Genomic DNA, 24,085 nt, shown 5'->3' with positions numbered 1-24,085 from the left:
CAAAATATTTTAGATCTTTTAAATATTTCTTTTTCCCTCAAAAAATGTTTTCTCAGTTTGAAGTTTGCATCTGTTAGTAAAGCTTGTTTCACATATTCATATTGATCACACTTCAGATCTTCTCTGCTTACATACAAACTGACATTGTAAATGTGTTATGCAGTAAATAGAATACACACCTGCAGCTCGATCCCTGCAAGGAATGCAATAGATCAAGTTGTAATGCTTTGTAGGTGTTAAATTACCCTGGAGCTCTCCTTATTGCATACACTTGATAATTGAGGGCCTGTTTCAATGGGCATTTATTCACATCAAATGGGTTTTTCATTCCCATAGATGTCCATAGGAATGCAAAACCTACTTGAAGGAAGTCAGCTGCAGGTCAGTGCACCTATCAATGCATTCTAAATGATCTCAGAAGCATCTCAAAAGGCTGTCAAGCTGATATTATTGATGCCTGAAGCCCATCAACATGGGCCCTTAAGGTGATTCTAAAGGTTGGAACTTTTTTTTTCTTTTTAAATAACACACATTATATTTATCTGCTCTGTGTGATGGTTTTGCAGAGAGCAGCCCCAATCCTCTTCTTCTTGGGTCCCTCACTAGCGATCCTGGCTCCTCCCCCCAGCCAAGTGCCCTTAATTACAAGCTTCTTGTTATGGGGCACTCAAGCAGCTTAGCTCCCGAGCCACGCTCCTGTGAATGAACATTGTGCATTTACACACAGAGTGCCGCTCAGCCCCACCTCTCGCTTTCTCTTCATTGGCTCACTGGCTGTGATGACAGCAGCGGGAGCCAATGGCTCCCGCTGCTGTGTGAGCCAATGAGGAGAGAGAGACATGGGATAGCCGTGGCTCTCATGCACATCGCTGGAGCAAGATGAAGCTCAGGTGGGGGGGGGGGGGGGTCGGGGCATCTGCAGCCAGAAAGTTTTTTACCTTAATGCATAGAATACATTAGGGTAAAAAACCTTCTACCTTTAGAACCACTTTAGGCTCTGTACACACATACAAGGGGTTTTTTTTTTTGAACAAAAAAAAAAAAGACAGGTCCCTGCATCAACACAAGCAATGTTGATGCAGGAATCTCTCCCGCTGAGACATTATATTCTGACAGGGGCACTCCACGCCCATGCAGATTACATTGATCTTGTTTTCCAGCATGCACGTTTCAACAGCATCCAAACAGACAGCTGTACACGTAGACCAAAAGTCGGACAGTTCACCCTTGTGTACTGGACTTTAGTCATACACTATATTGCCAAAGGTATTAGGACACCCCTCCAAATCATTGGATTCAGGTGTTCCAATCATCTCCATGTCCACAGGTGTATAAAATCAAGCACCTGACTATTTCTACAAACATTTGTGAAAGAATGGGCCACTCTCAGGAGCTCAGTGAATTCAAACGTGGTACCGTGATAGGTTGCCACCTGTGCAATACATCCATCCGTGAAATTTCCTTGCTGCTAAATATTCCATGGTCATCTGTTAGTGGTATTATAATAAAGTGGAAGCAACTGGGAAGAACAGCAACTCAGCCACGAAGTAGTAGACCACGTAAAATGACAGAGCGGGGTCAATGCATGCTGAAGCACACAGTGCGCAGAAGTCCCCAACTGTCTGCAGAGTCAATAGCTAAAGACCTCCAAACTTTGTGTGGCCTTCAGATTGAATAGCACAAAAACATTGCATGGAGATATTCATAGTATGGGTTTCCATGGCCAAGCAGCTGCATTCAAGCTTTACACCACCAAGTGCAATGCAAAGCTTTGGATGCAGTGGTGTAAAGCACAACACCGCTGGACTCTAGAGCAGGGAAGAAGTGTTCTCTGGAGTGACGAATCATGCTTCTCTGTCTGGCAATCTGTTGGACGTGTCTGGGTTTGGCGGGTGCCAGGAGAACAGTACTTGCCTGACTGCATTGTGCCAAGTGTAAAGTTTGGTGGAGCGGGGATTATGGTGTGGGGCTGTATTTCAGGGTTTGGGCTTGGCACCTTAGTTCCAGTGAAGGGAACATTTAAGGCGTCAGCATACCAAGACATTTTGGACAATTTCATGCAACTTTGTGGGAACAGTTTGGGGATGGCCCCTTCTTGTTCTAACATTCCTGCGCACCAGTGCACAAAGCAAAGTCCATAAAGACATGGATGAGCGAGTTTGGGGTGGAGGAACTTGACTGGCCTGCACAGAGTCTTTACCTCAACCCGATAGAACACCTTTGGGATGAATTCGAGCGGAGACTGTGAGTCAGGTTTTCTCATCCGACATCAGTGCCTGACCTCACAAATGCGCTTCTGGAAGAATGGTCAAACATTCCCATAGATACACTACTAAACCTTGTGGACAGCCTTTCCAGAAGAGTTGAAGCTGTTATAGTTGCAAAGGGTAGGCCAACTCAATATTGAACCCTACAGACTAAGACTGGGATGCCATTAAAGTTCATGTGCGTGTAAAGGCTGGCATCACTTCACTCCAATATGTTCAAGCAGATATTGTTTGTTCAAGAAAGTCCAATACATGCTATAAGTATATGAAAAGTGTAGACAGACTGTACTTGTTTAATAACAATGACATGGCGGTGGACTCTGGTTTATGCTTATTATAAAGACCTAGAGGAGTATAGCTGCACCCCTCATGACACAGTCATAGCAAAAGTTATTGGCACCCATGCATTTCTATCAGATAATGCCCCACTTCACCCATAAAATTGTTGCAATTACAAATGTCTAGGCATTCTCATGTTTATTTCCTTTGTATTGGTATGACACAAAATAAGTAGAGAACCAAAAGCCAAATCTGACACATTCCATCCAAAACTCCGAAAATGGACTGGACAATGTTATTGGCACCCTCAGTTTAGTATTTGGTAGCACACCCCTTAGCAAAAATAACTGAAATCAATCACTTCCTGTTACCATCAATGAGTTTCTTACATCCCTCTACTGGAGTTTTGGACCACTCTTCTTTTGCCAACCGCTCCAGGTCTCTCAGATTGGAAGCGTTCTTTCTCTTGTCCATGCTCTGTGGCACACAAAGACACACAACAGAAAGGTTTAGTACATTTCTCACCAGTTTAACTGGTTGCTGGAGGTATTTCTATATTGTCAGCATCTGTTAATTGATACAGGTGAGTTTAATTATAAATTATTTGAGCATCACAAACTTGGAATGCAGTCATTTCTTTCAATTTTGAGAAGGCGCCATTAATTTTGTCCAGTCCATTTTTGGAGCTATGGGTGGAATGTGTCAGATTTAGCTTTTTGTTTCTTCACTTTTTGTGTCATACCAATACAAACAAAATAAATTAACATGAGAATGCCTAGACATTTGTAATTTTAACAATTTTATGGGTAAAGTGGTGCATTATCTGACTGAAATGCAGGGGTGCCAATATTTCTGGCCATGACTAACTGTATCAATTTACAGTAGAGTTCCACAGATTCTCATATTTACAGATTCCAAAAACACAAAAAAAATCTTGGAGGAGAAATATGGTACTTTAAATATACCTCTACAGGGCTTGATGTATATAATTTGACAACTACAGTTGTGTTCAAAATAATAGCAGTGCGTTGAAAAAAGTGAATAAAGCTCAAAATCTTTCTAATAGCTTTTATTTCCATACACACAAATGCATTGGGAACACTACACATTCTATTCCAAATCAAAACATGAAGAAAGATATATCAAAATTGTGTTGTTCCTCTAAAAAAAAGTTGAAGAAAAGTGAATATTAGACTGTTCAAAAAAATAGCAGTGTTTGTATTCTTCTTTACAAACTCAAACATTCACTATATAAACTGAAAAATGTTTGAAGATTTTGCTTTCCTTTGAATCACTTAATTAATATTTAGTTGTATAAGCACTGTTTCTGAGAACTGCTGTACATCTGTGTTGCATGGAGTCAACCAACTTCTGGCACCTGTGAACAGGTATTCCAGCCCAGGATGATTGGACTACATTCCACAGTTCTTCTCTATTTCTTGGTTTTGCCTCAGAAACTGCATTTTTGATGTCACCCCACAAGTTTTTTATTGGATTAAGATCCGGGGATTGGGCTGGCCACTCCATAACGTCAATCTTGTTGGTCTGGAACCAAGATGTTGCACGTTTACTGGTGTGTTTGGGGTCGTTGTCTTGTTGGAACACCCATTTCAAGGGCATTTCCTCTTCAGCATAAGGCAGCATGACCTCTTCAAGTATTCTGATGTATTCAAACTGATCCATGATCCCTGGTATGCGATAAATAGGCCCAACACCGTAGTATGAGAAACATCCCCATATCATGATGCTTGCGCAACCATGCTTCACTGTCTTCACAGTGTACTTTGGCTTGAATTCAGTGTTTGGGGGTCGTCTGACAAACTGTCTCCGGCCACTAGACCCAAAAAGAACAATCTTACTTTCATCAGTCCACAAAATGTTGTGCCATTTCTCTTTAGGCCAGTCAATGTGCTCTTTGGCAAATTGTAACCTCTTCAGCACATGTCTTTTTTTCAACAGTGGGACTTTGCAGGGGCTTCTTGCAGATAGCTTGGCTTCACATAAGCGTCTTCTAAGTGTACTCACAGGTAACTTTTTAGACCTTCTTTGATCTTCCTTCCTTGAGCTGATTGTTGGCTGAGCCCTTGCCATTTTGGCTATTCTTCTATCCATTCGAATGGTAGTTTTTCACTTTCTTCCACGTCTTTCAGGTTTTGGTTGCCATTTTAAAGCATTTGTGATCATTTTAGCTGAGCAGCCTATCATTTTCTGCACTTCTTTATATGTTTTCCCCTCTCAGTCAACTTTTTAATCAAGGTACGCTGTTCTTCTGTACAATGTCTGGAATGACCCATTTTCCTCAGAATTTCAGAGAGAAATGCACTGTAACCAGCATGTTCAACATTTTCTGCCTTCCTTTCTTAAATAAGGGCAATAATTGCCACCTGTTTTTCAAAGAATGAATGACCTCACTAAGAGAACTCCACACTGCTATTATTTTGAACATGCCCCTTTCAATTAGCGATTCAATTACACAGAATCAGCAGCATGCATATCATGACTGTTGGGTCTGTTGGATTTCTATTACTCTACTAGACCTGCTAGTAAATTATTTGCCATGTAGAAATATAATTTCTACCAAAAATAGTGATTGATCAGGTTAGTGATGTCTGACTGCTATTATTTTGAACACAACTGTATATAAGATCAGTAACATACATCCATTTTTATTGCATACAAAGGATAAAACCCAATATAAAAAGCACATGAGCACACACACACACAAGGGGTTACAGACTTAATCTAGACACAACAGTGCCATCCATCTGCGCATTTCATGGAACATCCACTTCATCAGGACATTCAGTATATAGCTGTTCCCATGTCAATAGCGTAGTAGGATAATGATCCATATGCAAAAAGTGGTGTAACAAAGACAGGCAAAATGACATGCAACAGCAGGAGTAGCAGGATACACACGCTATTTCTTAGTATGACAGCCCATTCTAAAGTCTGTTTCAATACTCGATTGCCAAAGGAAAAACATGGACCACCTCGCTGAATAGATAACAAGGGTACATAGTCTTGTGTTATGGGGTCTCCAGCTAAACATATTCCGAAGTCCTTCCAGCAAATATTCCTCCCAACAGTAATGTGTCAGCCTGTAATCCTAGAGCAGGGTGGTGGGGGGACATAATGGGAGCATGACTACTACTTCCACTGTTGCATGTTATTTTGCTGGTCTTTGTTATACCACTTTTTTACAGATGAATTATTATCTTTATACTCTATTGACATGAGAACAGCCATATTGAATGCCCTGATAAGGCGGACGTTCCACAAAATGCGTAGACAGATATAGTTAATGTGTCTAGATTAAGTCTATAACCCTTAGATGTGGGGTCATGTGTTTTTTATATTGGGTTTTATCCTTTTGGTTTGATGTTAAATCTTATATTGTTGTTAAATCAAGTACATCCAACACCGTAGAGGCAAATTTAAAGTCTCATATTTCTCCATTGGGATCTTTTTGTTATATTAGAAGGATTATACCTACCAATGCTATTGTGGGGTTTTTTTCTGCAAATAGCATTGAGGAGTACCCTACTTTTCTATTATTTGCAAATTCCCCTATCAACATTGACAGTCTTGGACATGGAATTTCTTTTCATTAATTCTTATTTTCACATTGATGATGGCTGCACATTGTGATTTTCTGTGATGCGAGCACTTGATGCACAGGATCATTTATATTAATTTCTTTATCTTGATTTTCTGTATGGTAACTTTGGCATAGGAAATGCCAGGTGAGAGAACGGATCCCTTATCAGACTGCATTTCTCAATCACACATTGTTTTTTTGTGATAGCATCTGGGCATGGGGTGTGCCTCTTGTTTTGTACACATCTTACTAGTGTGTTAAAAAATAGACAGAATTAGAACTAAAAGTTTCCTTCCACCTTGCCAGAAATTCCTTACAAGCGACTCATTTCTAATCATTTAAAAGCACAGGGGATGCATAGTAAGAATCAGGCAGTAGTTATTACTGTTATCCCACAGAATTTATTATGAACCAAGTGCAAAGCTCCTTTAATTCCCCTTATATTTGAAAGAAAATCTCTACTAGGCACATGGGATGGTAAACTAAGCTTTACTGCTCTCAAAGAACAAGTGTAATACAACAGTGCACTAGTAGAAGCAAATTCTCTTGTGTGAAACAGCAACTTCATCTCTGCTTCTACTATGTTCTGTTAACAAACTGGTCACATACAGTACTTCTCTTTCTATATGGCAAGATACTGTACAGAGAAAACATAGGAACTGCAAGACAGATGTACCTAATCTAACACTTCATTGCAAATGAACTTGTAAAGACATACAGGTGAAACTCGAAAAATTTGAATATCGTGCAAAAGTTCATTTATTTCAGTAATGCAACTTAAAAGGTGAAACTAATATATGAGATACTCATTACATGCAAAGCAAGATAGTTCAGCTCATGAAAACCCCAAATCCACAATCTCAGAAAATTAGAATATTGTGAAAAGGTGCAATATTCTAGGCTCAAAGTTTCCCACTCTAATCAGCTAATTAAGCCATAGCACCTGCAAAGGGTTCCTGAGCCTTTAAATGGTCTCTCAGTCTGGTTCAGTAGGAATCACAATCATGGGAAAGACTGCTGACCTGACAGTTGTGCAGAAAACCATCATTGACACCCTGCATAAAGAGAGAAAGCCTCAAAAGGTAATTGCAAAAGAAGTTGGATGTTCCCAAAGTGCTGTATCAAAGCACATTAATAGAAAGTTGTGTGGAAGAAAAAGGTGCACAAGCAGCAGGGATGACCGCAGCCTGGAGGGGATTGTCAGGAAAAGGCCATTCAGAGTGTTGGGGACTTTCACAAGGAGTGGACTGAAGTTGGAGTCAGAGCATCAAGAGCAACCACACACAGACAGATCCTGGACATGAGCTTCAAATGTTGTATTCCTCTTTTCAAGCCTCTCCTGAACAACAAACAATGTCAGAAGCGTCTTACCTGGGCTAAAGAAAAACAGACCTGATCTGTTGCTCAGTGGTCCAAAGTCCTCTTTTCTGATGAGAGCAACTTTTGCATCTCATTTGGAAACCAAGGACTCAGAGTATGGAGGAAGAATGGAGAGGCACACACTGCAAGATGCTTGCAGTCCAGTGTAAATTTTCCACAGTCTGTGTTGATTTGGGGAGCCATGTCATCTGCTGGTGTTGGTCCACTGTGCTTCATTAAGTCCAGGGTCAACGCAGCCATCTACCAGGAGATTTTGGAGCACTTCATGCTTCCTTCCACAGACAAGCTTTATGGGGATGCTGACTTCATTTTCCAGCAGGACTTGGCACCTGCCCACACTGCCAAAAGCACCAAAACCTGATTCAGTGACCGTGGGATTACTGTGCTTGATTGGCCAGCAAACTCGCCTGACCTGAACACCAAAGAGAATCTATGGGGCATTGCCAAGAGAAAGATGAGAGACATGAGACCGAACAATGCAGAAGAGCTGAAAGTCGCTATTGAAGCATCCTGGTCTTCCATAACACCTCAGCAGTGCCACAGGCTGATAGCTTCCATGCCACGCCGCATTGAGGCAGTAATTGCTGCAAGTACTGAGTACATATGCATGCTTATACTTTTCAGAGGTCCGATATCGTTCTATGTACAATCCTTGTTTTATTGATTGTATGTAATATTCTAATTTTCTGAGAGTGTGGATTTGGGGTTTTCATGAGCTGTAAGCCATAATCATCACAATTATGACAAATCATGGCTTGAACTATCTTGCTTTGCATGTAATGAGTCTATCTCATATATTAGTTTCACCTTTTAAGTTGCATTACTGAAATAAATGAACTATTGCACGATATTCAAATTTTTCGAGTTTCACCTGTATAAGGGGAATTAGTCAGCAGACATCCGTGTGTTACTATCCACAGCCATGAGTCTGTCCACTGCCCATGTGTGAACTTTTCTAAAGTTATATAAGCAGGGCAAGAATACTGTGCTGGTTAACTCTTCTGATTGAAGGGAGAAGTTAAGTTTCTCTGTTTGAGCTACCCACCCACGAATATGCAGGAAAAGTAAACTTTGGGTAGCATGTAAAGCTGTACCCTGCTGCACATAGAGCTATCAATGATTAAATCTTTTTAAAAACAGCTTTATAGTCCTACAGAACCTCCTTATTCAGTCATTTCTACTGGCATAGTTCTTTGAAAGCCTTTAGGAAACATGCTATATCTGAGATTACCCACACCATTATTAAATCCATTTTTCAGTATTATATTAGGAAATGGTTAAAACCCTTATTAGGTAATTTTGCATGTGTCCTTCTAAGAAGATTTCCCTTTTATATCCTGGCCTGGAAACCCAACAGAGAATGACAGGTAATATCCCCAAAGTGAACGGAATTCCCATCTTAGAGAGTTGTCATAGCAGGTGACCTGATTGGAAGGTTTTCCCTCACTTCTTGCTTTGGTGAGAACTCTAAAATTTATCATTTAATCAGTTTTATTTTAGTCACCAGAGCAAATATAGGAGTCAATCTTCCCAGAGGAGGGCACACAAACCACAATAAAAACCTGACAGGAGAAATGACCCTTACCTGCGCTGTCCAAAACCAAAAAAAAAAAAAGTAACTTGCATTTACATACACTTTGGGTTCAACACCCCCCCCCCCCCATTCACCAATTAACCTCTACCCTCCATGGAAGCCTCCAATATGATATTTTTTTTATTTTTTATTTTATACTATATCAAGTGTCTTTAGGGCAGTCAAGTAACATGTAACCGCCTCCTCTTCTTGTTACAACGGCGGGCAGTACTGGATGATGCTGCTATTTCTGTTATTATTCCATGAATGAAGAGTTCTATGGTGATGTCCACTCATGGGGTGATCCCTATAACGTCTTGCATTCATAGTTCCTCCTCGGCTTCTGGTTTCAGTGGCACTAGATGTCATTCAACCTGGAAAACTGAGGACTTCTTGTGGTAAAAAAGGACTAGATGCATTGTGGGAACAGCTCCAGATTAAAAGGTTTTTTTTTTTCTAGTATTAAAATGGGCAAATAGTATGAACATGCTGAAAAAAACATGCACCAATGTTGTATATATTCAGTGAAAGGAATAGATAATCTCTGAAATATAACATACACAGAAGAAATATATTACATTGATAATTTCCAGTGTATCAAATGGCTGAAGACAAATGAAATGCGAGACTCAATCACAGACTGTTTGTAGGAATAAGGGATAAGTAATATAGCAAAGTCCATATGATTGGAGTATATTTGGTTGAGAATCTATGAAAACTGTGAGTTGCTTTATTTTTTTTTTTTAACATACTAGAACATTAGAACCTTTAGATGCCTTCATTTCATTGTATGTAATAACTTCTTCCTTTTGATTTTGTAAGGAATAATATGGAACCATTAAACAAAAAATTGTTTAAAAATTAGTTTATGTAAAAAAAAAAGAGAGAGAAGTGGAGATTTTGCCGAAATGAATCATTTTCTAATCTTCAGTATAAAGTAAGAACAATAATAACATTTATATGTTGTACCTCAGTGAATTGTCTAAGAGCATTTTGGTTATGGAATTGGTATGGGGTTTTTTTTAGCTTAAAACTGTTACTGTATGTGTTGATGGGTCTTTTTTTACACCTACTTTTGTAAACTAATCATAAATATACAGGTAATTTTATTATATTTGTGTGTGTCTGTGAGTTAGGGTCATTAGATCATAAGTTCTTTTGGGACAGAGACTTACTGTATATCAATGGTGGTTTTTAGTGCATTAGAACACCCCAAGTTTGTTGATGCTGTATAAACAAACAGAATATACTTGTCCATCATCAGAGCCATGGCATTGGTTTCTTACAAATGTTTTTATTACGTTTAGATAAGTGGTAAATTTGCATTGCGTTTCTTTATTATCTTCAGACATACTAATATTATGAGCCTGATTCACTTCGGTTACTGTTTCCCCATCCACATTAATTAAGCGTGCATGTATAGAACATTATCTGATTTCTTTTAGTGTAGTATCTCAATAAAATAAATGGACTAGCAGTAATTCATGTGAGTCCTTCAGTTACACTTGTCTGCCCTCATTATATTTATATGTCAGCAGTTGACAAGTCTCCCAAGAGCTTGATAGTTGTGGACTCGTGTGCACTGCAAAAGAAATTATAGTTCTAAATATGGCAAAGGCATTAAATATCCCTTACTTAACACACACAATTATGTAGCCAGCATTTTCTATCTGGTCATATTTTGTTTATAGAAGGTGTTTTTTTTTCATTGTAGTTATTGGATAAAGTTCCTTTTCAGGCTTTGATTAATGAGTGTTTTAATTAGGTTTGCATTTCAGCTCCATTTGGTAAGCTTGACTCATCTTTCTTCAGATCAATCTTAATAGGCCTGCATATATTGCTAATGTCTCTAGCAGACTTGAACCTCTTGCTGTGTCATCTCCTATTCATATTCATTGAAGCGGCCCTGACCTCTGCCACTGCCTTCTCTGTTGTCTGATATCCAGCTGTTTCAGGTGTGCACAGTCTCGAGCAGACTGCACTACATTAATGTTCTTCCTCACTCGCTTTTTGTCTCATTGTAAACGCTCTTATACACTACTTGATATTTCACCCACTGTTACAAAAATTAAGCCTTTGCATACCAATGGGTTGGGTGTTGGCAGCCAGTAATGAATTCAGGCATACAAAATCAACAACAAATCTGTACTAATTATTGTTTCAGAGCTCTTCTGTGTAACTGAACATTGCAGAATAAAAGGTCCTCCTAACCCTAAAAATTCTTCTCATGTTGTATAGAATTTTGGATACAACTTTCAGCATTTATGGTGCTGTAAAGGATGAGGTAGCCTTATGGATTATGCCTTGATTGGAGTTGTATTATTTTTGTGTGTCTACTTACTCTCACTAGGAAAGAAACAGGAGGCATCCATCTAAGTGCAGTAATTAAAATCGTGTTTATTGGTAAAGCATAAAAAACACTCACAGGAGTAATAAAAAAAAAACAAGCTCATCTGTGTGTGTGAGGGATGATTGTTCCTCAACGTCCTGCAGGCACCACCGGTGGCATGGGGGATGTAGGCTGGGCTGATGGAGATGTGTGAAGGCACAATGGAGGTCTGTCCTGTATAGAGTAATAGTGCTGTGAAGCTGATCCAGCGACGTCTGTACAGGAAGAGACCTACAACCAGTTTTAAGTGCACAGGTGGAAATGACGTCACCTGGACAGGCTTAGGGTCAGTCCGATCCAGAGGCACAGACATAGGACAAGCAGGCTACGCGCTCAGAGCCCCTAGCTCTTTCAGTTGGGCAATTGACATCACTTCCACCGGTGCGGTCCAAGCTGGTTGTACATCTCTTCCTATACAGACACCGCTGGATCGGCTTCACAGCACCATTACTCTACAGGACAGACCTCCATTATGCCAGCATACATCCCCCAGTGCGCTTGAGCTTGAGGTCACAAACTGATGGCTGGACATTGTCCTTCAGGATTTTCTGGTAGAGCGCAGAATTCTTGGTTTCATCTATTATGGCAAGTCGTCCAGTTCCTGAAGCTGCAAAGCAGCCCCAGACAATCACACTACCATGTTTGACTGTTGGTATGATGTTATTTTTATGAAATGGTGTGTTAGTTTTATGCCAGATGTAGCAGGACGCACACCTTTTAAAAAGTTAAACTTTTGTGTCATCAGTCCACAGAATATTTGCCCAAAAGTCTTGAAGATACTCAAGATGTTTTTTGGCAAATGTGTGATCAACCTTTGTGTTCTTTTTGGTCAGCAGTGGCTTTCACCTTGGAACTCTACCATGAATGCCATTTTTACCCAGTCTCTTTCTTATTGTTGAATCATGAACACTGACCTTAACTGAGGCAAGTGAGGTCTGCAGTTCTTTTAGATGTTGTTCTGGGTTCTTTTATAACCTCCTGGATGAGTCGTCATTGTGCTCTTTGGAGACATTTTGGTAGGCCGGTCACTCCTGGGAAGGTCAACTACTCTTCCAAGTTTTCTCCATTTGTGGATAATGGCTCTCACTGTGGTTAGCTGGAGTCCCAGATGGCTTTTATAACTCTTTCCAGACTGATACATGTCAATTACTTTGTTTCTTATCTGTTCTTTTGTTCTGTTCAATTTCTTTAGATTGTAGGATGACGTGTTGCTGTATGAGATCTTTTAGCATGCTTCACTTTGTCAGACAGCTTCTATTCAAGTGATTTCCTGGTTCGACAGGTCTGGCAGTAATCAGGCCTGTGTGTGGCTAGTGAAATTTAACTCAGATTTCCAAAACATTTGGTTAATCACAGTTCAGTCATGATTTAGCGGGGGGGTCAATTACTTTTTCACATAAGGCCAAGCAGGTTTGGCCAACATTTTTTTCTCTTAATAAATGAAATCATCATTTTAAAAACTGCATTTTATATTTACTCAGGTTATCTCTGTGTAATATTGAAATTAAGAAAAAAAATCTAAATTAAGGTTTTGGAGTGGCCTAGTCAAAGCCTAGACTGAAATCCGATTTAAGATGCTGTGGCATGACCTTAAGCAGGCTTTTTAAGCTCAAAAACCTTCCAATATGGCAGAATTAAAAAACTCTGTAAAGGAGAGTTGTCCAAAATTTCTTCACAGAGATGTGAAAGACTCGTTGCCAGTTTTCGCAGTTTCTTGATTGCAGTTGTTGCTGCCAAGGGTGGCACAACCAGTTATTAGGTTTAGAGGGCAATTACTTTTTCACATAGGGCCAGGCAGGTTTGCACTTGAATGATTACAATATCGCACAATTATTCTTGAAACAAAAAAAATTAACAAATCTCTACCAGGATCCAGCTTATGTTTCCATGTGGTCTCATATTAAAGTTGACAGTGAAATAGAGGTAGGGCAGCTGAGTTATTCTTCTGAGTTATTAAGCCGTGTATGTATTTTGAGACTGTGCTCACCAAACTGGCCTTTGATAAACACAGCAGTTGAAGCACTCTTCAGCAGGTGTTATTTATTGGACAGCTGTAGGTCAGTCACAGCAACAGCCTTCTATGTAACAATCCGCAATATTCCTATCACAGAGAGTGCCTCTGTCCTGTTTTTAGCCTACAGCGAGGAAATGATTTTTGCACTGGGGCTGGAGGACAGTTTAAAAAGAAAGCTGGAACTTTGCTATTTTACTGTTTAGCTACACTCTAATTTCAGTTTTACGATTTATGCCAGAGTTTCAATTGGGCTTTAGAATTAGGCTGGTAAACATATGAAAAGGATTCCCCCCGCTGGCTAGAAATGGACAAATATTATATATTTCACATTTACCTGAATAAAAGTGAAAAAAAAAACATTTTTAGAAATTATTTTTAGCGCTGAACTTAATGAATGAGCAAAAATGATAGATTTTGGGAAGAGGCAAGGTCCCATGAACATGTTATGATATTCAGTATAGGCTACCAAAATCATTATTTGTTTCATGTGTTCAATAAAACAAAAAATGCTAAATGTATTTTAAATACAGCTAGCATAAGTACCTAAATTTGCCTTAATATTGCCTTCCTTTAACCCCAAAGCACAGACTGGCAGAGGGAAGGGCAGTCAATATAACATAAGGTACTTGCTGGCACAAGGAGAGAGTGCTGTCCTCCTAAGTGTGGTTATACTCCATCACGACCCAGTAGGTAGGCTGGGGCAGGTTGGTGACCAGGTTATTTTTTTTTTTTTTAAGGGAATAATCAGTGCTAGGGAAAAAAATATTTATGCAGCCAGCAAGTAAGGTAAGGCAGTCTCCCATTCAAGTACTATTCAGGCCTGACTCTGCTTAGCTTCCAAAATTAAACATGTGCAAGGCAGCTAGCAAGTAAGGTAAGTATACAAACCCCAAAATAAAATTTGAAAAAAAAAATATATTTTTTTAATCATTTTTTTTGTATTTTTATATACACATTGTACATTTTTTAACAAAGACAAATGTGATTTTCCAGAAGTTCAGGTTCTACTGTAGATTTTCTCATGTTCAAAAAACTAGATTTTCGTATACAATATAATAACAATAAAGATGTCATATTATGCATGTATTGTTGGTGACCAGACTATATTTTCTAACGTGTGTGTGTGTTTAAAGGTAAAACATTTTGACACACTATTTTTTCCTAGTGACCGTTGTCACCAATAGAGAAAATAAGGGGCATTCATATGTTTTAGAGTTGTGAGGAGAGTAAGAGGTAGGAGGAAATCTTCAAATGGGGACAAATGTTCTGGTGACAACTTTTTTAAGACCTCTTTCACATGGGCCTAGCTGCTAACTCGTGATCCCTGATGGATCGCATTGTCCTTTTGGCAGGCTCACAGTTAGTAGGCAATCGAGAGGGTATATGCCGCCTCTAGCAGACAATCAAGAGGGTATATGCTGCCTCTAGCCAGCAGTCAACAGGGTGTATTCTGTCTGGTTGAAGAGGAATTTCACACCGAAATGAAATACTGCTGCACTGGGTTTTTTTTATTTTTTTCATTTTCTTGCTGCATTGCAAAGCTCAGCTTCATGGCCATAGCTAGGGTATAGGGCTGTCTGGTGGCCATTGCCAGGTTTTGACGCACTCAACATCTCAAACTGGCCTTAAAGCCTGATACTGCCACCTAAGGCTCAGTTCACACTAGTACGACTCCAAAGTCGCTCCGTTTCTAGTGCAACTTTCATACAACTCTATACTCTTTGGCACTCAAGTCTCAAAGTTGCATCAAAGTAGTGCAGGAACCTTTTTAATGTTGCTGCAAATAAATTGGAAAGGGTGCCTTTGAAATCAATGGGCTGCGAGAGTCACACTAGTGTGAATGGAGCCCAACATTGTCGGTGTACAAGGGGTCTAAGATGGCAATTCCTTTCACTTTATCGCTTTTAGGTGATATCCTCTCATTTTCTGTTGCATCTCCAAGACAGGAAGTGAAGATAAATCTCCCCAGCGGGACACAGCGAAATTGATTTTAACCCATCTCTGCTTTACATATACTTTAAAAGTACATGACCAGACAAAATGTGTTTGCTTTAATTTGATGACAAGGAGAAGGGTTAAAATCCCTTTTGGGTTTTTAATGCTATCCAGGATTCTGTTTAGAGATTTCTTCTCACTCGAAACAGTTTCACTAGACCGGAAGTGAAGGAATATCTTCAATAGAGACACAGACAGCAATAAAAAGTGGATGTTGGATCTAACTTACCGTTCCTCTCCTAATTAAAGTATTTTTGCTTTTATGTTTGTATAGCTGTTGAAGATTTCCCCTTATTGTCTGGTGAAACCATTGTTGCTACAGTACTGAAGGGAAAACTTTCTATAACTTTCTTTTTGAGGTCTGGGTATCCATAAAAAAAAAAAAATTGTACAGAAGTTCTAAGCCTTTCCCATGCTATTTATTACCAAAAATCATGCAGAGCTGCCTGGAACACAAGAAAGGGTGAACAGACTTTCTACTACTTACTATTGTCCAAACTTTCCCAGCCAGGCCTGTGCATGTGCTCTGCTTGTATTCCCTAAGAATAAACATTCAGCCAGGAAGATTTTTGATATGTGGCCTGGCAATCTAGGCAGTAATATCTCGAGTGCAAGACTGGAAGGGAGGGGGTTCTCTCATATATAAGGGCAATTGCTCTAAATGTTAAGTTACAGGTTGGGACACATTATATCAGTCGTCATGACTTAGGTTGTTGCAAATACTGGTATTCAAGTACAGAACTACAGCCCCATATCAAATTGTAAGAGCCATGTCAGACCAGCAATACCATCACTGGTGACAACTCCTCAGCTAGAGATTCACAAACAGACCTTTTACCTTATCCTGTGGAGCTGATCCTTTGCTTGCAAGCCTAAGGAGATGTTGGTGGTCATCACAGGTCTCATGGGGAGCAACTCCTTTAGGGCAAATGGTTTCCTCATCTAGGAAACTTCTGCCACTAGGTAATCATCCATTGGACATGCTGTAAGCTCTCTGTGGACACTGATATGCCTCTTCCCTGAGCTTAAAGTGTTACTAAACCCACAACAGTAAAATCAGTCTGTATATGCAGTAAACAATGCTTGTTATACTCACTGTGCAACCTAAGGGGTTAATCCTCTGTATTGTGTAAAAAAGGCTGTTTGATCCTTTCTTCTCTGCCCCTCCTCTTGTTGAAATGACCACTTGATACAGACTGAACCCGTGGTCACATGCACATGCTTAGTTTGGTGTGTTTTGCTGGAGAGGGTTTTTTTTTTTCTTGGGAGGATGTATGTGATCAGCACAAGGCCAATCAGCACTGTCCAGACAGAGGTTTCACATCCCCCTAGAGCTGAAAGAAAACTCCTACAAGCTTTAACCAATGCTCTGCTGAAGTCACAAGACTACTCTAACTGCTGATGAGAAAAGGTATTTAGTGGTTAATGTTTACTAAAATAATTGCATTTCCTTGTGTGTACTGTAGGAGATCAGATATAGTGAATGCAGGGTCCTGGGTTTAGTAACACTTTTAAGACTAATAGCTAACAGTATGTCCAGGCTGAAGTCAGCATTCGGTTCAAGCAAGATGGCCTTACAGTCTGACACTTTACTGAAAGCAAGAGAATACAAGTAAATAACAAAAAGTCTTGTTTGAGAGGTAAGGCTGCACAATCTAAGCAATTCAAGAGGTAATATTCACATTAGTACAAATTTCCACTGGTGACTGGTTCTATGGTATTATCTAACATTACTTTTCTACTGTGTTGCATGGAAGTACTATGCCAAATCCTGCCAATGGCTAACACACTGGCAACTCGTAATTTTGACTGATGACCAATTTTTTAGACTGTAAAATTTTACCACATTAGTACATATTACAGAGGTTGATTATGACAAAAAATCTTTTTATTTTTTCAGTGGTCCTATGCTTTGGAAAAACCAAATACAGGCAGCATCTTCAGTATTGCTTGGTCTATTGATGGAACCCAGGTTGCCGGAGCTTGTGGAAATGGTCACGTTATTTTTGCTCATATCATTGAACAGCACTGGGAATGGAAGAATTTTGAAGTAACATTAACCAAGAGACGTGCAATGCAGGTTATTTTTTTTCTGCTATATTTAAAAAGTTTGGTGTCTCTTCCCTCTTTTAGATCACAGCAATAGTCAACTCAGAATTTCACTTACAACATTCATTCTATGCAAACATATTAAAATGGTATCTAAAAATAAATAAAATTATCTTTGACGTTCTATTGTCACCCTTTGGGATAGGGTCAGTGGGTTTTAGTGCCACGAATGTTTAATATATTTGCTGTAATAGTTTAGGTGCCCCATAGGGATTAAAATGGTACTAAACCCACAACAGTAAAATCAGTCTGTATATGCAGTAAAACATTCTTGTTCTACTCACTGTCAGGAATGGACTGGCCAGCAATGGTGGGACTCACCTGCCTTATGGGCTGCAGTACCAGGGCTGGCCAGCGGGTGCTCCCAGCAATCAGAGACTCAACCTTGCAGCCAGCCAAACACCTGAAACTGCTTATACTGGTGAATTTAAGGGATGGCCAGACCTGCAGACTCTGCCTTGGTGTGTGTTTTTCCTGGGCCCTGTATCTTGTTCCTGCATTCCTGTTCCTGTCTTGTTGCTGACCCTGTTTGATCCTGACCTCTGCTGACTTCTCATGTTCTGATCCCTGGCTTGTGACCCCGACCATTCTCTGCCTGACCCCCTGTACCTACCTGCCTGTTAGTTGCTGTACCCGGCTCGTGACCTGACTACTCTCTGCCTACTCCTCCTGTTCCTACCTGCCCGTTTGTTATTGACCCGGCCTGCCTGACGACGCTTGCATTGTATGTACTGTTATCTGTGGGTGGTTTGGTTTGTTTGCACTGTGTTATGTTTTAGTATTGCACTGCGTTTATGTATTGTTAGTGTTAATAAATTATATTGTTTATATCATATCTGGAATCTGCGTTTCCCTGTGTCGGTTCACATACCTCTGGTCATACCCTGGAGCCCTGACATTACACCAAGGCCAATCCTGACCAGAAGTGGCTGCACAGGGAAGCCATCTTGGTTTGTTGATGTGAAGGATGGATCTTGATGAGGTTGTGTATTTATATCTGCTAGTGTTTGATGACAGAGAGTATGCTTATCAGACTCTGAAGGAGTATCCCCGGGATGAACTGCTAGAATGTATACGGATCGCTCATGTTCTAGTAGATCAGGGCACAGAATTCTCTGAGGTGCAGCCATTGATTCAGGTTTGTGCGGAGTTGGTTTCATCTAGTACCCCCGAATGCAGGGATGGATTTTTGCCGCCATTTAGTGCCGACCAGGTAGAGTCCCTGGTATGGTTATTAGAGGATGATGTGGATTACTTTCTGGAGCGTTATTCTGCATGTTCACCACAGGTATTAAGGGATTGTATAAACGCAGTGCAGTCTTTGGTCAGACAGGCTTTGTGTAAGCTCAGCTTTGTTCAACCCATACTGCAGACATGGTCAGATTTGTTACACCCAGCCTCAGTCAGCTTACAAAAACCCAGTCCTGCTTCTAATCTATTTCCTCAAAGCTCTATTCCTGCATTCCCAACAGCTCCTCCTGCCCTGCTATCTACCGCATGTCAGTACCCTGTTCCCACTCGCTGCACCTATCCTGCCTTTAACCCTGTAAAAAAGCCCTCTGTAGCAACTGCTCCCTCCCCTGTTCCATCCTCCAGCTCTTCTCTGTCTCCAGCTGCTCCATTCGTTTGCAGACCTGTGTTTACTTGCAGTGCTCCAGTAGTTAAAACCAGAAAAAAGCGAAAATTCTTTCCAACCAGTACCATCCTGCCAGTATCCAAACCGGTCAGCCTGCCGTCTGAGAACCGGCCTTCCGTGGTTCAGCCTGGTGCCTTGGCACCCGCACTTCAGCCTGATGCCTGTACCCAGCCTGATGCCTGTACCCAGCCTGATGCCTGTACCCAGCCTGATGCCTGTACTCAGCCTGATGCCTGTACTCAGCCTGATGCCTGTACTCAGCCTGATGCCTGTACTCAGCCTGATGCCTGTACTCAGCCTGATGCCTGTACTCAGCCTGATGCCTGTACTCAGCCTGATGCCTGTACTCAGCCTGATGCCTCTACCCAGCCTGATGCCTCTACCCAGCCTGATGAACTGATCCAGCCTGATGATCCTATTAGGCCAGTTGACTCGATGCCCGCTGTTGATCCAGACGATCCGGTACCTGATCCGGTGCCCGCTGTCGTGCCAATTGACTCAGAGCCCGCTGTCGTGCCTGTTGACTCGGTGTCCACTGCCTTGCCAGATGACGCGGTACCCGCTGGCGAGCCAAATGACCTGATGCCTGGTGACCCAGTGCCCGCTGTCATACCTGGTGACCCGATGCCCGCTGTCGAGCCAGACAATCCGGTACCTGATGACCCGGTGCCCGCTGTCGTGCCAGTTGACTCAGAGCCCACTGTCGTGCCTGGTGACTTGGTGCCCACTGCCTTGCCAGATGACGCAGTGCCCGCTGTCAAGCCAAATGACCTGATGCCTGGTGACCCGATGCCCGCTGTCCAGCCAGACGATCCAATGTCTGACCCAGTGCCCGCGGTCATGCCAGTTGACTTGGAGCCCACTGCCTTGCCAGATGACGCGGTGCCCGCTGTCGAGCCAAATGACCTGATGCCTGGTGACCCGATGCCCGCTGTCCAGCCAGACGATCCAATGTCTGACCCTGTGCCAGCGGTCATGCCAGTTGACTCGGAGCCCACTGTTGTGCCTGGTGACTCGGTGCCTGTCGCTCCGCCTGGGGGTCTGGCGCCCGCCGCTCCGCCTGGGGACCCGAGACCCGTCGCTCCGCCTGGGGGTCCGGCGCCCGCCGCTCCGCCTGGGGGCCCGAGAGCTGTCGCTCCGCCTGGGGGTCCGGCGCCCGCCGCTCCGCCTGGGGGCCCGAGAGCTGTCGCTCCGCCTGGGGGTCCGGCGCCCGCCGCTCCACCTGGGGGCCCGAGACCTGTCGCTCCGCCTGGGGGTCCGGCGCCCGCTGCTCCGCCTGGGGGCCCGATGCCTGTCGCCCCTCCTGGGGGCCCGATGCCTGTCGACCCTCCTGGGGGCCCGATGCCTGTCGCCCCGCCTGGGGGCCCGGTGCCTGTCACCCCGCCTGGGGGCCCGGTGCCTGTCGCCCCGCCTGGGGGCCCGGTGCCTGCTGCTCTGCCTGGTGGCCCGCTGCCTGCTGCTCCGCCTGGTGGCTCGGTGCCTGCTGCTTCGCCTGGTGATCCGATGTGCCTCTGCCTGCCCGGAGTCCAGCCCGATGTGCCTCTGCCCGGAGTCCAGCCCGATGTGCCTCTGCCCGGAGTCCAGCCCGATGTGCCTCTGCCCGGAGTCCAGCCCGATGTGCCTCTGCCCGGAGTCCAGCCCGATGTGCCTCTGCCCGGAGTCCAGCCCGATGTGCCTCTGCCCGGTGCTCCTCTGCCCGGTGCGCCTCTGCCCGGTGTGCCGCTGCCCGATGGGCCTCTGCCCGGAGTCCTGCCCGGTGTGCCGCTGCCCGGAGTCCTGCCCGGTGTGCCAGTCTTTGATATCCCGCCAGTTACCAGACCCGGGCGGTGGAACATTTTGCCCAGCTAGGACTGTTTGGAGCATCCTGAGGCCGCTCCTTGAGGGGGGGGTACTGTCAGGAATGGACTGGCCAGCAATGGTGGGACTCACCTGCCTTATGAGCTGCAGTACCAGGGCTGGCCAGCGGGTGCTCCCAGCAATCAGAGACTCAACCTTGCAGCCAGCCAAACACCTGAAACTGCTTATACTGGTGTATTTAAGGGATGGCCAGACCTGCAGACTCTGCCTTGGTGTGTGTTTTTCCTGGGCCCTGTATCTTGTTCCTGCATTCCTGTTCCTGTCTTGTTGCTGACCCTGTTTGATCCTGACTTATCCTGTTCTGATCCCTGGCTTGTGACCCCGACCATTCTTTGCCTGTCCCCCTGTACCTACCTGCCTGTTAGTTGCTGTACCCGGCTCGTGACCTGACTACTCTCTGCCTACTCCTCCTGTTCCTACCTGCCCGTTTGTTATTGACCCGGCCTGCCTGACGACGCTTGCATTGTATGTACTGTTATCTGTGGGTGGTTTGGTTTGTTTGCACTGTGTTATGTTTTAGTATTGCACTGCGTTTATGTATTGTTAGTGTTAATAAATTATATTGTTTATATCATATCTGGAATCTGCGTTTCCCTGTGTCGGTTCACATACCTCTGGTCATACCCTGGAACCCTGACACTCACTGTGGAACCTAAGGGGTTAATCCTCTGCATTGTGTAAAAACGCTGTTTGATCCTGAGTTCTCTGATCCTCCCCTTCTTCCAATATCCCTCTCATCTCCTGATAAGACATATCGTGTGGAGTCCCTCTGCACATGCTCAGTTTGGTGTGTATTGTTAGGTTTTTTTTTTTTTGTTTTTTCTTGGGAGAGTGCATGTGATCAGCACAGGGCCAATCAGCACTGTCCAGACAGAGGTCAGGGGTTCTGCATCCTCCTACAGCAGAATGAAAACTCCTCCTATAAGCTTTAACATGCACTCGACTGGGCACTGATAGAAGTCACAGGACTGTGCTGATGAGGAAAGGTATTTAGCAGTTTATATTTACTTAAATAGCTACACTTCCATGTTTTGTGTACTGTGGGAGACCAGATATAGTGAATGCAGGCTCCTGGGTTTAGCAACACTAAGTTTTTGACATTCAGTTTAAGAATTCGATTACAGTCTATAGTTATGGGATAAAGGCTTAAGGGATAGAAATGAGAGTAGGGTTTAGGGGATATGTTAATTTTAAGTTACATTTAGTACAGAAACCCCACACTAGAGGGGAGGGGCCTGAGCATGGCGCTGGGAGACTGCTGAACACAGGAGCTCCTGACGCCTGCCTCATAGATGCAGCCTGTGCTGGTCTTTCTCTAACTGTTTCCTCATGAAGCTTACCTGTGCTGGTCTGTAGCTAGGGTCGAGGTTCTGGGAGGTGCCGGCGGGGCTGGCCAGGACCGTGCAGTGACTGGCGGCGGTGCGAGCAGTGCGGGGCTGCAGTGGCATGGGACTGAGACCCCGGCTCCCGGCAAGTCTGGCACCCGCCGACAGAGACGCTCCCTGGAGAGGACCTGGAAGAGAGTTAGGAGGCGGAGGTGCCTGAAGGACCCCGGGAGGGCGTGCAAACATGGGGCTGTGCAAACTAGGTGGCTAGTTGCCCCACTGTTCCGGGGGAAGGCTGATAACCTGAGAGTCTAGAAGAGCAGGAGACATCTGAAGATAAGTTACTGCAAGTAACCGCCCAGACCCCCCTCAGGATATGATCTGGGACATGAGTCTCAGAGTGGGATTGAAGAAGCGCACAGAGGCAGAGGGATCCACAACCTCGGAAAGGGATGGTGAGTTGCCGTGAGCAATGGCCATAGATGTACATTTCTACTGTCTCTGCTTTCTGTATTTGTAAATGTATATCTGAGTAGTGGGGCTGGGTGATTGGAAGATCAAGGAACTTGAGGAGTACAGAGGCTAAGCTCTGATGTAAAGAACATATGCATATTTAAAGCTATCCAGGACTGCACAAGTTCCTGGAGAGGAATAGAAAGGAGGGACTTTTTCTTTTTCCCTTTCTCAGATCTGACAATACGGTATTTTGAACTTTGCGTTAAGATCTATGGTTAGTTAACATGAAGAACAGACCTGTCAAAGGGGAGGCAAGGGGGAGTAAAAACCCTGCAACCAAATGCACATACTAGTTCAATAAAGAAATATATGCCGTTACAAGGAAAAAGCCCAGAGATACAAAGTATGGAGAAACAGGAAGGAAGTAGAAAATACGATGGTGAGCAGTTTAGATTGTCATCTGGAGCAAGGGAAGGGAATGAGATCAATGAATCTGTAATGGTTGGCAATTTAAACAATCAAAAAGTTTTGGAACAACAAAGAACAATATAAGAAATCCCTACAAGATCAGAAATAGTGGAAATGTTTGCAAAATTAGAACTCTCCATGAAAAATTAAATGCCGTTACTCATGATTGGAGCCATGGATGGATACGACTTCAAATGCGCCGTGAGGAGGGTAAAAAAAAAATTATGTTAAAAAAGATGTTACATCAAAGCAAATTAATAGATACATGGAGGGTGAAACATCCCATAGAAAGAGATTATACTTTCTTCTCTCTAGCGCATATTCACGATTATATTATATTATGATCGAGCATAGACAACTGGAGTCTTTGGTTAAATCTAATATAGAAGTTATGTCTATCTCAGATCACGCACCTGTTACAGTGAGACTACAGGCAGAAGGAGAGGGGAATAAAAGGGCTATGTGGAGATTAAATAAGACACTCATGTAGGAACCTGAAATAGAGAACAGGTTACTGGATAAAATAGAGCTGTTTTTCCTTCTGAATGAGACTTAAGGGGTTTCTATGGCTACTATCTGGGAGGCACATACAGTAAGGCTTACATCAGGGGGATCTTGATAGCGGCTGGGACCAAAATAAGGAAGACCGTGAGAGAAAAATAAAGGAGCTGATGGAGAAGCTATATAGATTAGAACAGGAACATAAAAAGAGACAGGACATAGAGATACATCAGAA

General features: G+C 42.8%; 1 protein-coding gene across 3 annotated transcripts in view; it reads left to right on the top strand.

Annotated features, from left to right (window-relative positions):
• The window catches only part of IFT80 (intraflagellar transport 80), a 201,043-nt gene that overhangs the window by 107,833 nt on the left and 69,125 nt on the right, over positions 1-24,085 (top strand). For all 3 annotated transcript variants that reach the window (XM_089675439.1, XM_089675441.1, XM_089675442.1), the window contains one exon: positions 17,399-17,578. In XM_089675439.1, the coding sequence (XP_089531565.1) occupies positions 17,399-17,578 (180 nt within the window). The remainder of the gene's footprint in view (positions 1-17,398; positions 17,579-24,085) is intronic.

The sequence above is a fragment of the Staurois parvus genome, unplaced genomic scaffold (genome assembly GCF_062004578.1).
Source record: "Staurois parvus isolate SC_StPar_1 unplaced genomic scaffold, SC_StPar_1.0 ptg000155l, whole genome shotgun sequence".
Lineage (NCBI taxonomy): Eukaryota > Metazoa > Chordata > Amphibia > Anura > Ranidae > Staurois > Staurois parvus.
This window is presented reverse-complemented; position numbering and strand designations above follow the sequence as displayed.